This window comes from Mesoplodon densirostris, chromosome 11, assembly GCF_025265405.1.
Source record: "Mesoplodon densirostris isolate mMesDen1 chromosome 11, mMesDen1 primary haplotype, whole genome shotgun sequence".
Taxonomy (NCBI): Eukaryota; Metazoa; Chordata; class Mammalia; order Artiodactyla; family Ziphiidae; genus Mesoplodon; species Mesoplodon densirostris.
In genome coordinates this window covers 8,347,780-8,366,262 of record NC_082671.1, presented here as the reverse complement: position 1 = coordinate 8,366,262, position 18,483 = coordinate 8,347,780, and the positions used below count along the sequence as shown (strand labels likewise).

At 50.2% G+C, this 18,483-nt stretch overlaps 1 protein-coding gene across 1 annotated transcript; it reads left to right on the top strand.

Moving 5' to 3' along the window:
- The first annotated feature begins 1,049 nt into the window (after window positions 1-1,049).
- Window positions 1,050-12,954, top strand: C1R (complement C1r). Its single transcript, XM_060112217.1, has 11 exons — window positions 1,050-1,219; window positions 1,957-2,185; window positions 3,452-3,644; window positions 3,960-4,106; window positions 4,200-4,396; window positions 4,848-4,995; window positions 5,091-5,212; window positions 6,988-7,066; window positions 7,416-7,571; window positions 11,259-11,333; window positions 11,933-12,954. Coding segments are annotated over exons 1-11 (2,118 nt in total). The 5' UTR covers window positions 1,050-1,217; the 3' UTR covers window positions 12,703-12,954.
- Window positions 12,955-18,483: the final 5,529 nt, after the last annotated feature.

Sequence of the window (18,483 nt, the reverse complement as noted above, 5' to 3'; positions counted from 1 at the left end):
AGTGATGACTTGGTCGCTGCCTAATGGGAAGCTGCCACGTCTTCGCGAGCCCAGTACCTGAGAAAGTGCCTGGCCCTTTCAATAGGTAGCTTCCAAATGGATAAGTGAGCAGGTGGGTGGGTGGAGAGCCAGAGGGATTCATCTCATAGGGGAAACAGAGGCCTGAGAACTCAGAGGCCTGTTCTGGATCTGCGTCTCCCTGGGGAGCACACCACTACAGGGTCTCTGAGCCCTGGAGAGTTGAAGAAAGTCTTCCCCAAAGAGCAAAGGTTTAAAACAGAACACGATGGGCTGGAGGACAAGAGAGACCAGAGCCCTTTCTCCCTCCCAGGGGCCTGGCCTCCTCTCAGAAAAGACCAAGTCACTAGTGGTCCACAGCCACACTGTTTGCCCAGCCCTAGGCACCTGTGACTGACACTCAGGGGCTCAAACTCTTGACCAGTTTCTGAGGATAAGAGGATGTGTCTATCCTGTCCTCAGCTGCCCTTGCTTCTCTAAGAGACAAGTTCATTGGCAGGCCTGAGTTCACTGAGGTGGGGAAGAAGTGTCTTAAACCAGAGCCTGGTGCTGCTTTGGGGTCACAGCAATCCCTGCTCTACATGTCATGGATAAGTGAAGTAGGCCAGGGCCCCAGGGCAACCGAACTTCATTCTCCTCTGTGCCCTCCTGCACTACCCTTCTCCAGCCCTTGTTCCTGTCACATCATCCTGGGCATTGAAACCCTGGCTGTTCCCAGACCAGGGCTGCCAGGCGACTAAGGACAGGAAGGGTCCAGGAAAGAGAGTCACCCTCAACTGCAATCTCCACTGCCCTTTTGGTAGGAACCTCGTACAACAACATCAGACCCCAGGAAGGTCCCTGAAGAAAGAGGGAATTCCCATCAGATTTAGAAACGGAAGTCTGGGCCTCCAACCAAAAGCTTTACTGTCCCTAAAAATGCAGACCCATCTCTAGACCTTCCCTACGTGGCCAGCAGGTGGCACCACCATCAGGGATTTCAAAACCAAAACTAAATTACACTGGAAACAGGTTTTTTTTTCTTTTGGTTTTGTTTATGCAAATAGTTCATTCCCACAACATTCCTCCCGTAATGGTCCCCCCCTTTTCCCCCTCATTCCCTCCCCCTTCGCTTCTCTGCGTGACCCTGCTCTCCCTGGACACAGAGTGGATGAAGACGCTGTCAAGAGAGTCAGAGACCCAAAAACACGCCTTGAGAAATGTGAGTAAGGCTGATGGGGACCGAGGAGGGAGGGAGAAGCCAGAGCAGAGAATCCGGGGCACGGGAGGCAACGCTGCCCCCAGATTTACTCAGGGAGGTGGGAACACACTTCCCCTCCCTATATATACCTTACCCCTTCCAACGTGCACATGCGTGCACACATGCAAACACAATACCCCCTGTCCCTCCTCCTGAGGGCAAAAGGAGACCTCAGACCCAGGAGCTGATGCCACCTTGTCTTCCTCCTCCAGCTGCTAGGGAGCAGCGAGATGGGGGACCCACTCGGCCCTGGAGAGGTGTCATTTTGTGCCCGAAACCATCTTCCATAGGTGGTTTCTCCCAGAGGCCTTTGCTGAGCCTTTGGGAGCCCTTTCAGAGAGCCATGACTGGAAACCCTCACCCCCAATTAACGGGTCCCAAGCCAGCCCTATTCCGGGAAGGGGAGGGGAGTGATGGGACGGGGCAGAGGAGGAGGCTGGGGAGAGAGGTGGAGGGAGTGTGATGACCTCTGGACTGGACACTGCCCTGGGGAGTGTGCACCAATGCCACAGCTGCAGAGACCAGCCTCTGCACTCCACCCGCCCCCGCCCCCGTAGAACATCTCTGTGAGGTCTAGAATGGGCCGAGAGAAAAACACCCGGCGGTATGATCATCCCCACCCCCTCCGCAGCCACTGCCCAAACAGCAAGGCTGCTGCACCCCTGCAGCCCTACAGATACCTTTTTTCTTTTTGGCAGGTGGCTCTTATACGTCCTGGTGCCAGTCCTGTTCTACAGGGTGGGAGGCTCCGTCTTCACCCCTCGGAAGCTCTATGGGGAAGTGACTTCCCCTCTGTACCCCAAGCCTTACCCCGACAACTTTGAGACCACCACTGTGATCACGGTCCCCACGGGATACAGGGTGAAGCTCGTCTTCTGGCAGTTTGACCTGGAGCCTTCGGAAGGCTGTTTCTATGACTATGTCAAGGTAGGGGGTCAGGTTGGATGGGCAGAGGGAGAGTTGGGTGTCTCTGGAACCTGGGAACTTGTGTTCTGACCACCCTGGATAGGACCCCCACCTGTGGACAAAGCCCCAAGCCTGTAAAAGCTGATGGCCAAGCGGGGTTCTGAAAATCAAGTGATGCCGTGGGTGGGTGTCCACTGGTTTGAGAGCCCCTAGGGGAGCACTGAGGGGAGAGACACAGAGGGAAGGTACGGGCCCCCCTCTCAGGAAATGTACTGCCTACAGGAATCAGAAAAACCTTCCCCATCTTCTTACTTGCTAGGATTCTTTGGGAAATTGCTGTGCCTCAGTTTCCCTGTTTCCATGGAGAGTATCACCTTGGCTGCCACCTCACCAGGAACGCAGGGACATGGGGAAGGGAGACGCTCATGGTGGTGGCTCAAGCATAGGCTTCAGCTAGGACAGGGAGCTCAGTCTCCTCTCCTCTGTCATGACCAAGGGCACCGTCCCAGTCCCATCTTTCTACATCCAATAAGAATGAGATTCTTGACTCAGGATTCAGGTAGAGCGATAAATACTAAATAAATACTATTCCAAGGAGACCTCCTGGAGGTTAAAGAGAATCACATGAAAGTGAAACGTCTTCCTGGCCCAGAGGACTTGAGATGGCAGCGTTGGAGGCGAGGGGTCTTGGTGGCAAGGGATGGTGAAGAATGAGGTGGGGGGAGGGATGGCTTCTGCTTTGGAGGGGTTAAGGCATCTGTGAAGAAAGAGGTAAGGGAAGTTCGGCCACGCATGCTAAGGCTACCAGGCCCCGGAGGCTCACATTCAGCTGAATCCATCACGAGGCATGGCTGGACGTGAGTGGTTTGACGAAGGCGAGGTGGAAAGACAGGGCGGAAGGTAAAGCAGACCATCCAGGCTCTAGGGATGAAGGAATGACAGAAGCCAGGTAGAGGCCACCAGGATTCCAGTGGGAAGCGGGCACAGGAGGAGATGGGAGTGAAGAAAGGTCTGAAACGTGCTGGGGGTTATAAAAGGGAAGGGACGATGTTTGGGGGACAGGATAACGTGCAGGGTTAGCGGATGGAGGTGCAGGGGACAGAGGAAAGGCACCTGGGGAAGCTTGCAACAGCCAGAGCCCAGCAGGCAGAGAGCAGCTGGAGGCCGTCCAGCAAGGAGGCACAATCCGCTCGTTGGGACAAGAGAAGGATGACCTTCCCTGCCCTTCCACGTGGGACGCGTCCCCTCCACAACCGTCTTCCTACCCCACTGTCCTTCTTCCACCAGATCTCTGCCGATAAGAAAACCCTGGGGAGGTTCTGTGGGCAGCTGGGCTCTCCACTGGGCAACCCTCCAGGAAGGAAGGAATTTATGTCCCAAGGGAACAAGATGCTGCTGACCTTCCACACGGATTTCTCCAACGAGGAGAACGGCACCGTCATGTTCTACAAGGGCTTCCTGGCCTACTACCAAGCTGTGGGTGAGTGGTCCCTGTGCCCGTGTTCCAGGCCGCATATCGCACAGGGGCCGGAAAAGGAGAACCTTGACTCCAAAGAAGCAGGAAGCCTGGCCTTCCTTGCTTTTCCCAAGAGAGCTTTTTCCAGAAGAGGGCTGTCCACCTGAGCCCTGTCCCCACTGGGCAGTTCCCAGAAAGCCTTAGAGGGGCCGGGAGGCCCAGGTGGCCAGGAGCTGACTTTGTCTATTTAGGCCTCTGGTGAGTGACCTCGCTGAGACCGGCGCCACCACAGAAGTCCGCCGGCAGGAACTGAATCCTTCCTTCCGGAATCTCTTCCAGACCTGGACGAATGTGCCTCCCAGCTCAACTTGGTCGAGGAGAATCCCCAGCCCCTGTGCCAGCACCTGTGTCACAACTACATTGGTGGCTATTTCTGTTCCTGCCGTCCAGGCTATGAGCTTCAGAAGGACCGGCATTCCTGCCACGGTGAGGTCAGGGTTGGGAGGCAGGGACTGAGCAAGGGCTCACCGGGCCAGCCCGAGTCTCCGGGTAACCCCCCTCCCGGCTTTGCTCTCACAGCTGAGTGCAGCAGCGAGCTGTTCACAGAGCCGTCGGGCTACATCTCCAGCCTGGAGTACCCCCGGCCCTACCCCCCCGACCTACGCTGCAACTACAGCATCCGGGTGGAGCGGGGCCTCACCCTCCAACTCAAGTTCCTGGAGCCTTTCGAAATCGATGACCACCAGCAAGTACACTGTCCCTACGACCAGCTACAGGTACAGCAGACCTCCCCACCCCCAGAGGCTTCAGAGTGAGGAAAGATGAAGTGGTCCCAGAGCCACAGCCTTGAAGGGGAAAGGCGGGTGCTCCCCACAGAGGGAGGAGCCTGCTTGGGCCCCACCCCACCCCCACGGGGCCTGACCTTTCACTCCTGTAGACCCCCTGTTCCAGAAACCCCAAGAGGGCAACGGGGGCCTAGAGGGCTCACCACGTGGCTCTCTTACCCCTCTTTCCTGCTGGACCCTCTGGCCAATTGGTACAGAAATGGCCAACATCACACATGAGTTGGGCAAGTTCCTACACACCTGGCAGCTGGGTGCTGGGGATCCCTTTTACCCTCCAGCTGAAAACATACACAAAGCAGGATCCCCACCACCAGCACCACCACCCCAGCCCTGGGTAAAAGTCTCTGAACTGGAGAGGTGACCCTCCCTCCTCCCCCATCAGATCTATGCCAACGAGAGGAACATCGGTGAGTTCTGTGGGAAGCAAAGGCCAGAGCCCATTGACACCAGCAGCAACTCTGTGGACCTGCTGTTCTTCACAGACGAGTCAGGGGACAGCCAGGGCTGGAAGTTGCACTACACCAGCGAAAGTAAGGCTGTCCGGGGCAGCAAGGGGGCAGGATGTACTGAGTCAAAAGAAGGCCAGTAGCTCTGCAATACATGTGCCCTCTGCTTTCCCTGACAGTCATCAAATGCCCCCAGCCCAAGATCCTAGACTCATTCACCCTCATCCAGGATCTGCAGCCCCAGTACGAGTTCCGGGACTACTTCATCGCCACCTGCAAACAGGGCTACCAGCTCATGGAGGTAAGAGCCACAGCTGAGGGGAAGGAACTGTCCCAGCATCAGGAATAATTCGCACAGCCAGGCCCCCAGCAGATGGAGGCTCAGCCCCAAGTGGAATCATACATGTTTGAGCTGGAAGGGTCACCTGGCCTGTTCCAACTTGACTGCCCACTGGAAACACTTAGGGTTTTAAAATACTGATGTCCAGGTCCCCTGCTAGAGACTAGTCTATGGGTCTGGAGTGCAGCCTGGGCATCAGGATTACTAAAAGCTACTCAGGTGATACTAATGCCCAGCCAAGTTTAAGAGCTACTGGCCTTGCCCAATAACTCACTGTAGAGTTAGGAACCAAAGAGGCATGGGCGCAGGTGAAGTGCAAAGAGTGACTCAACAGTACCGGGATTGTGTACAGCAAGGATTACCACCAAATCCCCTGCCTCTTGCTCCAGGGCTCTGGGTTTGGGGATTTTGTTGTTTTTTTTTTAAGACCTAACTGACTTTATTCAATGATTCACGAATCGGGCAACATCCCACCTACCAGAAGGGGCTCCTTTTCTGTACATTGGTGGTCTTACCCCAGGTCCACCACCCTGTCCTCAGCTTTGCAGACTCAGGAAAGAATATGGTTTTCTCCACTGGTCAATCTTACAAAAGGTGGTCAACTAAAATGCTATTTTTGAAAAGCATGCAGTTGGAGTTACCCCTGGCCAGGGACCTGGGACTGGACATCCCGTCTTTGTTCAATAGAGCCACTTGGAAGACCTACTCTGAATCAGAGAAGAGACCTTTGGTTTGTCCTTCAGTTGTAGCAAAGTCACCGAACAAACATTTTAAGTGTTGCTGAGTGTCAGGCAGTGTTCTGGATGTGGGAAGTACAGTAAAAAGCGACACATATTCGTGTAGGCTTTGTGGAGCTTACCTTTGAATGTTGCATCAAGCTGAGTTAGCCAGGTAACTGCTCCTTGCTCCAGGAAGGACTCAGTGTCCTAGACCCCTCCTCTTTGCTCAGGTTACAACTCGCCACGTCCTATGCCACCCGCACCCTTACCTTGGCATTTGTCATTCACATCATAGAGTTTAAAACAAGTCATACGGTTTATCTCACATTATTTACATTTCACTGGAACATCTTAGTCCTCATACACATTCTCTTGCGATCTGTTCCAGGGCGAATTATCTGGGATGACTGTTGATCTTAATAAAACTCATTCATTTTGTCCAATTACTTTTCATTTCAGAGGGGGCCATCTCCTGCCCTGGTCCCTGCCATCTGCTCACCTACGACAGCACTTAGCATACGTCAGCATCCTCAAGCACCCTTGAAAGTGGCTGGGCTGCGCTAGTATTTTAGGAAAGGCCCTTGCCCTTAAGAAGACTACAGTCTAGGGGCGATGAGGTGATGCAGGGTGCTCCAGAGGAAGAGAAACATGGTTCTACTTCAGGGCAGAAACTTTTGTTTCAATGCAGAGAACACACAACTGGGCTTGTTGTTCTTTTAACTTAAAATTGTGGGGTTCAATTGGACCTCAGTGGAAACAGGCAAGAGTCTAGAGAGAGGATTACTGGGTCTAACAACTAGCCCTAGGTCTGACTTCCTGCTGTGTGGCTCATGTGTGCCCATGTGTAAGTCTGGTCTGAAAGGACCAGCCAGGAAGAAGGACGCTAAGTCCATGGATGCTAAGGTTTGAGAGCTTGAGAGATGACTTTGCATCCCTACTGCTCCCGTGTGGGCGAGGACAGGAAGGGAGCTGCAGCACCTCCTTGTACTAACAGCACCTCTATCTCTGATCAAACAGGGGAAACAGGCGCTCCTGTCCTACACAGCTGTCTGCCAGGATGATGGCACATGGCATCGCCCCATGCCCAGGTGCAAGAGTAAGTTGCAACTCAGGGATGTGTCTCCCCCGAGGAGAAGGGAAGAAGGGTCTGGCCTAAGCATCTCCCCCAAAAGACCCTCCCCTGACTTATCCTTTGAAGCCTCTGGCCCATCCAGGAACCAGTCAGCCCTCATCTCAGCAGGACTGACAGGCTGTACCCAGAGCTGAATTTCATTGTATCCAGTTCCCGTACATCACAAGAGCCCCCCACTCACCATAGTTCCCGAAGGTTCTCAGCATGTTCTGTGGGCCCACTCCTGCTCTGTGGGCAGACTGCTCACCTTCCTCCCACTGAAGTTCCAGTACAATCCTTCCCAGCTCTCAGACCGCCCTGTGTTCTCTCCAAGTCAAGGACTGCGGGCAGCCCCGAATCTTGCCTAATGGAGCCTTCAATTATACGACCACAGCGGGGGTGAACACCTACCAGGCCTGTATCCAGTACTACTGCCATGAGCCGTATTACAAGATGCAAACCAGAGATGGCAGAAGCAAGTCTGAGCGAGGTAGGGACCCATGCAAACGGCAGTCTTCTCCCTCTTGTTGGGACATCTTCTGCAATTTCTTCCAATAGAATCCCTAGAGAGTGAGTATTAAGATATTTATTCAGGGCACTGGCTTCAGAGGTACCAAGAGGCATCTAATAAAGCTGAAGAAGGAAACACCTGAGCTGATACAAAGAAAGACTTGAATCTCATAAGCAGCTTCTTCTCACCACCACCACCATCACACCACCACCACCACTACCGCCACCACCACCATCGCCATCACCACCACCATCGCCATCACCACCACCACCATCACCACCACCACCACCATCACCACTACCACCATCACCACCATCACCACCACCACCATCACCACTACCACCACCATCGTCACCACCACCATCACCACCATATCATCATCATCACCATCATCAACACCACCATCACCACCACCACCATCATCACCACCATCACCACCACCACCATCATCACCACCATCACCACCACCACCACCATCACCACCATATCATCATCACCATCAACACCACCACCACCACCATCACCACCACCACCACCATCACCACCATCACCACCACCACCACCATCACCACTACCACCACCACCACCATCACCACCACCATCACCACCACCATCACCACCATCACCATCACCACCACCACCATCACCACCACCACCACCATCACCACCATATCATCATCACCATCAACACCACCATCACCACCACCATCACCACTACCACCACCACCACCACCACCACCACCATCACCACCACCATCACCACCACCATCATCACCACTACCACCACCACCACCATCACCACCACCACCACCACCATCACCACCACCACCATCACCACCACCATCACCACCACCATCACCACCACCACCATCACCACCACCACCACCACCACCATCACCACCACCACCACCATCACCATCACCACTACCATCACCACCATCACCACCACCACCACCACCACCACCACCACCATCACCACCACCATCACCACCACCATCACCACCACCACCATCACCACCACCACCATCACCACTACCACCACCATCACCACTACCACCACCACCACCATCACCACCACCATCACCACCATCACCACCACCACCACCATCACCACTACCACCACCACCACCATCACCACTACCACCACCACCACCACCATCACCACCATCACCACCACCACCATCACCACTACCACCGCCACCACCATCACCACCACCATCGCCACCACCACCACCACCATCACAACCACCATCACCACCACCACCATCACCACCATCACCACCACCACCATCACCACCATCACCACCACCACCATCACCACTACCATCACCACCATCACCACCACCACCACCACCATCACCACTACCATCACCACATCACCACTACCACCGCCACCACCATCACCACCACCATCGCCACCACCACCACCACCATCACCACCACCATCACCACCACCACCATCACCACCATCACCACCACCACCATCACCGCTACCACCATCACCACCATCACCACCACCACCATCACCACTACCATCACCACCATCACCACCACCACCACCACCACCATCACCACTACCATCACCACCATCACCACCACCACCACCACCATCACCACTACCACCACCACCACCATCACCACCACCATCACCACTACCGCCACCACCACCACCACCATCACCACCACCATCACCACCACCACCACCATCACCACTACCATCACCACCACCATCACCACCACCATCACCACCACCACCACCATCACCATCACCACCATCACCACCACCACCATCACCACTACCACCGCCACCATCACCACCACTACTGCCACCATCACCACCACCATCACCACCACCATCACCACCACCACCACCACCACCACCACCACCACCATCACCACCACCATCACCACCACCACCACCATCACCACTACCGCCACCACCACCACCACCATCACCACCACCACCATCACCACCATCACCACCACCACCATCACACCACCACCATCACCACCACCACCATCACCACCACCATCACCACCACCACCACCACCACCATCACCACCACCATCACCACCACCACCACCATCACCACTACCACCGCCACCACCATCACCACCACCATCGCCACCACCACCACCACCATCACCACCACCATCACCACCACCACCATCACCATCACCACCACCACCATCACCGCTACCACCATCACCACCACCACCATCACCACCATCACCACCACCACCATCACCGCTACCACCATCACCACCATCACCACCACCACCATCACCACTACCATCACCACCATCACCACCATCACCACCACCACTACCACCACCACCACCATCACCACCACCATCACCACTACCGCCACCACCACCACCACCATCACCACCACCATCACCACCACCACCACCATCACCACTACCACCACCACCACCATCACCACTACCACCACCACCACCATCACCACCACCATCACCACCATCACCACTACCACCACCACCACCATCACCACTACCATCACCACCACCACCACCATCACCATCACCACCATCACCACCACCACCATCACCACTACCACCGCCACCATCACCACCACTACTGCCACCATCACCACCACCACCACCATCACCACCACCACCATCACCACCACCATCACCACCACCACCATCACCACCACCATCACCACCACCACCACCACCACCACCACCACCATCACCACCACCACCACCACCACCATCACCACCACCATCACCACCACCACCACCATCACCACTACCACCATCACCATCACCACCACTACAGCTTTATCAGTGAGACTTCCTCAGTCTTCTCCCCACATACACTCTCAGGCTGCTATGTTGTGAATTTCTGCATTTAGGTTTACTAAATTACTCTCAAGTTCCTCTATGGTTATCTTTAAAACTTTTTTCTAATGAAAGGAATCACATGCCTTGTACAATAGGTGTGAAACATGCAAAAAAAGGGAAAAAATCTTATTTATAGGCTATTCAAGGTGGTACTTAAGAGCTGAGCTTTGAAGTCAGACAACCCCCACTTTGCATCTTGGTTCTGACACTTAGAAATTATGTGACCTTGTGCAAATTATTTAAACTCGGTTTCCTCGTCCCTAAGATGGGGATAATGATGCATATCTGAAGGCCTCACGGTGGCGCTTAAATGAGATAATGCAGATAAAGTTCTGAGCAACGAGCACTGGCACACTGTCCGTGATCAGAAAACATAGCTACCAGGAATCCCCTGGCGGTCCAGTGGTTAGGACTCCACTCTTTCACTGCCAAGGGTGTGGGTTCAATCCCTGGTTGGGGAACTAAGATCCACCCAGCACCGCCAAAAAAAAAAAAAAAAAAAACCATAGCTACAATTAATATCTACTACCCAGCACCAAGATGCAATCACTGATGGAAGTTTGATAAGTTCCTTGCAGGTTTTGTGTCTACTTTCACAAATAGGGATCATGTCGAATATAATAGTTAAGTATTCTGATTTTTCCACTTAGCATTAAAACAAAAATATACGTATGGAGCCTCTTAACACTTTCAATATCCCATCCACATATATGTGAACCTTTCCCTTTGATCCTTGTCCTCTCCCTCTCCCCTGCCCACGACCTCCCAGCCTGAACGCAGCCCCTCTCCCCTCAGGGCGGTACACCTGCACAGCTCAGGGCATTTGGAAGAATGAGCTGGCAGGAGAGAAGATGCCTCGGTGTTTGCCAGGTGAGTGGAAACCCTCCGCCGTCCTCTGTGGCCCTGAGAGCCCTGGCAGCCCTGCAGGGCCTCAGAGGAGGCACGGCACAGAGCAGGGAGAGACACTCCAGCTTGAAGCTGAAGGTAGACACGGAGTGAGGGAGGAATCAGGAAGAAGGCGAGGAGACGCCCCAGCAGAAGGGCAGAGGGACCCAGAGAGCTGGACCTGTCCCGACATTCCTGGACTTTTCACTGAGCAGGTGGGAGATGAGGAATAAAAAAAAAAGAGCAAGAGGGACTTCCCTAGCGGTCCAGTGGTTAAGACTCCACGCTCCCACTGCAGGGGGCACGGGTCCGCAGCGCGGCCAAAAAAAGAAAAAGAAAAAAAAAGAGAGAGAAAAGCCCCAGGAAAAATAGACAAGAACGAGAAGAGGCTGACCGTACGCCAAAGACGGAAGAATAGGGAGGGAGGAGAGAGGAGAAAGGGCCCTGAGCCAAAAAGAGGGGGCGAAGGGGAGGGGACAGCCCGCGGTGCGGGGCGCTGACTTCTCCCCCGCAACCTCCCCCTTCTCCTCTCCCCACGCCCACTTCTCCTCCCCACCCCACCCCCGCCCCCTTCTCCTCCCCAGTGTGCGGGAAACCCGTCAACCCTGTGGAGCAGAAGCAGCGCATCGTTGGAGGCCAGAAGGCCAAGCTTGGCAACTTCCCCTGGCAGGCCTTCACCAATATCCACGGGCGCGGGGGGGGCGCGCTGCTGGGCGACCGCTGGATCCTCACGGCCGCGCACACGCTCTACCCCAAGGAGTACGAAGCGCAGGGCAACGCCACCGTGGACGTGTTCCTGGGCCACGTCAGCGTGGAAGAGATCACCAAGCTGGCCAACCACCCCGTCCGCAGGGTCAGCATCCACCCAGACTACCGCCAGGAAGAGTCCCACAATTTCGAGGGGGACATCGCCCTCCTGGAGCTGGAAAATAGTGTCACCCTGGGCCCCAACCTCCTCCCCATCTGCCTCCCCGACAATGAGACCTTCTACGACCAGGGTCTCATGGGCTATGTCAGTGGCTTTGGGATCATGGAGGAGAGACTTTCTCACATCCTCAGGTTTGTCCGTCTGCCCGTAGCTAAGCGAGAGGATTGTGAGAGCTGGCTCCGGAAAAAAAATAGGAAAGATGTGTTTTCTGAAAACATGTTTTGTTCTGGGGACCCGACTCTAAAGCAAGATGCCTGTCAGGGGGATAGCGGAGGGGTCTTTGCTGTGAGGGATGAGGAAAATGATCGCTGGGTGGCGACAGGCATCATATCCTGGGGCATCGGCTGCAGCAGGGGGTACGGGTTCTACACCAAACTACTCAACTACGTGGACTGGATCAAGAAAGAGATGGAGGAGGAGGACTGAGCCCAGAATTCACTAGGTCAGAATCCAAAGAGCGAGGTGTAAAAAAAAGAAGAAAAATTAGCTAACCAGTTGTTGACAACCACTAAGAATCCATATTAAAATCACTGATGCAGAAAGACACTGTGTGAAAGAAATTCTCTTTTCTATAATCCCATCCACACTCTTCACCTGAAACATCCCAAAGGTCACCTTTATTCCCCACCCCACCCCCCCGCCCCAGGGTTGCAGAAGATACATTCCACAATCTCTAGTTATCATTGTCCTCTTCCATTTTTATAACCATCGGGTAATTGAATAGAACTCCTTCCAAATAAAATTTTATGAGAAAGCCTATTGTGTAAAATGAATTAAAAGCAGTATTTAAAAAATATAAAAATAGTTAATGAGATCATATTTAAAATATTTTACTTAGGAAGGCAATGAGAACAATTAAGTTTATGCCCGCATTTACAATTAGAGTTGTAGATAACAATTTATTTCTGTATTTTGTTTTGCTTGTACAATATGAAGAAAATCCTTATTTTCCCACATACATAGCTGCAGATATAAGAGCTTTTTTAACAGCTCACTTTCCAATCTCTAAATATTCCTTAAGAGAGGAGTGATATGCAATTTTTGTTCCCAAGTTGAGTCACTAACAGTATTTTTTTTTTTTTTATGTTTTTTTGCGGTACGCGGGCCTCTCACTGTTGTGGCCTCTCCCGTTGAGGAGCACAGGCTCCGGACGCGCAGGCTCAGCAGCCATGGCTCACGGGCCCAGCTGCTCCACGGCATGTGGGATCTTCCCGGACCGGGGCATGAACCTGTATCCCCTGCATCGACAGGTGGACTCTCAACCACTGCGCCACCAGGGAAGCCCACTAACAATATTTTTAAATAATTTGTATTCTTTAAGATATATTTAAAGGCCAGAGAAGTACCCAAAACTTGGGATAAGCATTATAAGTATTTATGGTAGAATATTATCATGAGATTATTGCACAACTGACTCTTCTGGACACGTCTGAACAACTTTACACGAGCTGACTCACACAGGCCTGAATTCAAGAAGACCAGGGCAGAGTTAAAACATTCCCAAGTAATGACGAGTTTTTAAGTCCAAATGCGGGTCCACAATCCCTTCTCTGACACCCTCAAGGCTAAATGCCTTTCAATGTTCAAGATTTTACAGATTTCAGAAATGCAATATACCATCTATGTAATGTAATGTAATGGCCCCAGCAACACCCTGTAAGAACACACATGAATAATTCTGAAAAACATTTGAATATTCACAGTAAGTGAGATAGATGACGGCTCTAGACAACGACCCACCAGTTACTGTCAGGTTTTGCTACTAAATAAGTTTTGATGCCAAACTTATTAAAACACTTTCTGTTTTTAAGAGCATTTTAGATGTTAGGATTGTGGACTTGTATAGGTGGAAATGGAAACGTTTTCTCATATAGTCTACACAAAAGCATACACAAGTGTTGTGGGTTACATTTAAGGAGCATACATTGATTGCAGTTTGGTTTTTTTTAAAAATAAATTTATTTATTTATTTATTTTTGGCTGTGTTGGGTTTTCATTGTTGGGTCTTTGTTGCTGCACCTAGGCTTTCTCTAGTTGTGGTGAGTGGGGGCTTCTCTTCGTTGTGGTGCATGGGCTCCTCATTGCGGTGGCTTCTCTTGTTTCAGAGCTGAGGCTCTAGGCACGCGGGCTCCAGTAGTTGCAGCATGTGAGCTCAGTAGTTGTGGCTTGCAGGCTCTAGAGCGCAGGCTCAGTAGTTGTGGCGCATGGGCTTAGTTGCTCCACAGTATGTGGGATCTTCCTGGACCAGGGCTCGAACTCGTGTCCCCTGCATTAGCAGGCGGATTCTTAACCACTGCACCACCAGGGAAGTCCTACAGTTCTTTGAATGGTTAGAAATGTTTTCAGAAATGAAACACCTTCAGGACTCCAATGGAGGCAGGAGTTCAGTGGGTGGAGGAGATGGAAATAGTAAAAATTTAAAAATTCAATTCTATGTTATTTCTAAGGTTCCTGGCAAATTTAAGATTCTGAGTCCCTGGTCCTTATTGTAATCATCAAATGTGATCTCAGGAGAATCCAGTGACTGCTTTGACCTTTCTGGTTCCCACTCTCTTCCCACAAAGTCATGTGCATCTTATTCTTCAAGTGCACTGGAGTAGAAAAATTAGGACAAAACCAATACTCTGTGAATAGAAAACTAACAGAAAAAAAAATACAAATTGCTTTTGGACTTTGGGGCTTAACCTAACTCACAATAAGGAAAATATTTAAATTAAAACACTATCTTTTTACCAGTAAGATTGGCAAAGATAATATATTATATTGGTGAAGACACAGAGAAAACAGACACTCATGCATTTTTTTAATGTAAATTGGTACAAACTCTATAAACAGCAATTTGGCAACATGTAATCAAAATTACCAATCCACATGCCTTTGACCCCGCAATTCCACTTCCATGAATTTTTCCCACAGATATCTCACGTATGAGTTAAATGACCTATGTATACAAGGTTAGACATCCCAGCATTGTTCATAATAGCAAAGTATTAGAATCCTGAATTCTGAAAGATCTGGTACCAAAGTTTCAAGTAAATTATGGAATATCCAAATAATGGAATACAATGTAGCCATTCAATCTCTAAGATAAATGAAAAGCAGAACAGTATATATAAAATACTACCATTTGTATAAAAAAGAAGAGTGGTTTTATATTGCTTTATATGTATAAAATATTGCTGGAAGGTTATATAAGAAATGGTGGTGGTCTCTGGGGGAGAAGAAAAGTTATCATGTATTCTCTTCCTATCTTTCAAAATTTTGAGCCATGTAGATGTTTTATCTATTCCAAAAAAACAGGCACAGAGCTATATTAAAATATTTTTAATAAAAAAATTTTAAGGAGGGCTTCCCTGGTGGCACAGTGGTTGAGAGTCCACCCGCCGATGCAGGGGACACGGTTTCGTGCCCCGGTCCGGGAAGATCCCACGTGCCGCGGAGCGGCTGGGCCCGTGAGCCATGGCCACTGAACCTGCGCGTCCGGAGCCTGTACTCCGCAACGGGAGAGGCCACAACAGTGAGAGGCCCGCATACCACACACACACACAAAAAAAGATTAGGGAAATAGCAACATGTCTATATGCTGATGGGAATTTCATAATAGAGAGGGAAAATGATTATGATGTGTGGAGGAGGGGTGAGATGGAATCCAGGTGGAAGCATGGATATGTTATCTAGGGTAACAGGCAAGCAGAGTTTAAGATGCTTCCATTTCAGTAGATGTGGTGGTAGGAATGTGTCGACGTTCTTTTAATTCTTCATTTGTCTTGGTCAAGTAGAAAATAAGGTCATCAGCTGAAAGTGTGGATAGAGAAGGATTTGGGGGTTTGAGGAGAGAGAAGAAGGAATGAAATAGTCATCCAGGAGAGTGGAAGACAGAACAGGTTAGGGAATTTTGATCACCCGGGGGCATAAGGGCCCACTTGAGATTCAAGATCATGACTTAAAAGTGAGAGACAGTTGTATGAGCTCGGTCATGTGTTTTCCCCCAGCCATTATCAGCTGCACCAATACAGGCACAGAGGAAGCAGATTCGATTTTGCCAAGTGGATATATTGAAACCGTAGAAGGGCAAGGGAGTCCAAAATGTATGAAAGCAAGTTATTATATGGAATTTAAGCCAGGCAAAGAGGGGATCAAGCATGAAGTGGGTGGTGGGCAATAAATATGCAGAAGATTTGATGTATCAGGTTTGCTGGTGTCATGGTATATAGAAAGTGTGGCACTACAGGAACAGACCTGGAAGAATAGGAGGTGATGGCAAAAGAATGGGGTGTGTGAAGTTGAGATTACTGGAGAGGTTGCAGGTATTGGTAATGACAGGGTCTGTCTAGGCACGACCATGGGAGTGTGTCGCTGAGGTAGAGTGGGAGATAAGATTGGAGAAGATTCATGGAACCACAGGGCCACAGTTTTAGAAGGATCACCTATCTGTATGCTGAAACTGCCAAAAATTAAGACAGCAATAGTGTTAGAATGACAGTGACTCAGGAACTAAGATCATTGAGAAATGAGGGGAATGACGTGGGTCCCAGGAGGTGACTGTAACAATGAGTAGATGTGCATAAGATAGTCTGATGACATGAGCTTCAAAACTGAGAGGCTGAGAAAAGAGGGGGAGGATGGGTTGTACGTGGCAGTGAGGGTCACGGAAGACCCAGTGAAAGGGAGGCTGTCAGGGGGGAAATACCGTCACCAATTGAGAGAGCAGCAGGAGGGCACCAGAGTTCAGGGAATTGGCTCTGGGGCTAAACCACCTGGCCACTTTCTATCCATGGTAGCTTAGCAAGTTACTTAACCTCTCTGAGCCTCAGTTTCTTTGTCTATAAAATGGGGGTAATAATAGAATCGCATACAAATCTTATACAATATTATCTCATGCAATCTCATATAAATATTAAAGAGTTACAGCCATAAAAAAAGATGAAAGAATGCCATTTGCAGCAACATGGATGTAACTAGAGATCATCATACTAAGTGAAGTAAGTCAGAAAGAGACAGATATATACCATGTGATATCACTTATATGTGGAATCTAAAATATGACACAGATGAACACATCTATGAAACAGAAACAGATTCACAGACATAGAGAACAGACTTGTGATTGCCAAGCAGTGGGGTGGCGGAGGGAAAGATTGGGAGCCATGGTTGGTTCCATGAAAAGACCAGATTCTCTCCTTTGGGGCTTCTTTGGGATCCTGGTCTCCAGTGATCCCAGGATTGTTTTTATTTTATCCTGAGTTTTCTCTCCACTGTCTACTTAGGCACTTTTTTTCTTTTGTCCCTATCTTCTGTGAATTTTTATTTTAACCATCCTCTTTTTTTTTTTTTTTTCTGTTGGAAACCTTAGGTTCTTCTTGCTTCCTGTCCAAGAGAGATCAAGAAACATTTTCATTTTACCCACGAATAGAGGGTGCCCAGACAAACCTGAGCATTGTGCCAAAAATATTTCAAATTCAGTCCCAAGCAGTGAAGACCAAAGAAATAATTTGCTTTCTCACTAAACATAAAGGAAGACAGAGACTGCAAACAGCCTATTTGGAGGTCAGACAGAATACGGTGGTTAAAGTTAGAACTAGCCCCTTGCTGACAGTTGTTGGTATTCTATGTCATTTGTATTCCCTTGTAGTACAAGAGGTTTTTCAAACAGGACCTGGACCCCCAGGAAAGAAGAAAATAGGGCACTCTCTCTTTAAGTTTATGTTCTCCCCTTTGGGGTTCCTCCACTGTGGTTCCTGTGACCACAACTTCACCATCCCCCATCATTTATCTAGTCTCCCCCTGTCTCTGGCTGAAACGTGGGTACACTCAAAATCAATTCCCTTGACCTCTTAGCACAACTGAGAAAAGGCTGGATCTTTCAAAAGTGTCTTTTTAAACTTGTAAAAGAAAATTAAAAAGTAAAGAATGTGACCTTAAAGGGGTAGCATGAGGGAGATCTTTGTGGTGATGAAACAGCTCTGTATCAATAGAAAAGATCGATGAAACTAAAAGCTGTGGGGGTTTTTTTGAAAAGATAAAATAAATAAACCAATAGCTAAACTTTCCAAGAAAAAGAAAAAAAAAGAGAGGACTCAAATAAATAAAATTTTAAATGAAAGAGGAGACATTACCACATAAAGGTTCATAAGAAACTACTATGAACAATATATGCCAACAAATTGGACAACCTAAGAAGAAATGGATAAATTCCTACAAACATAC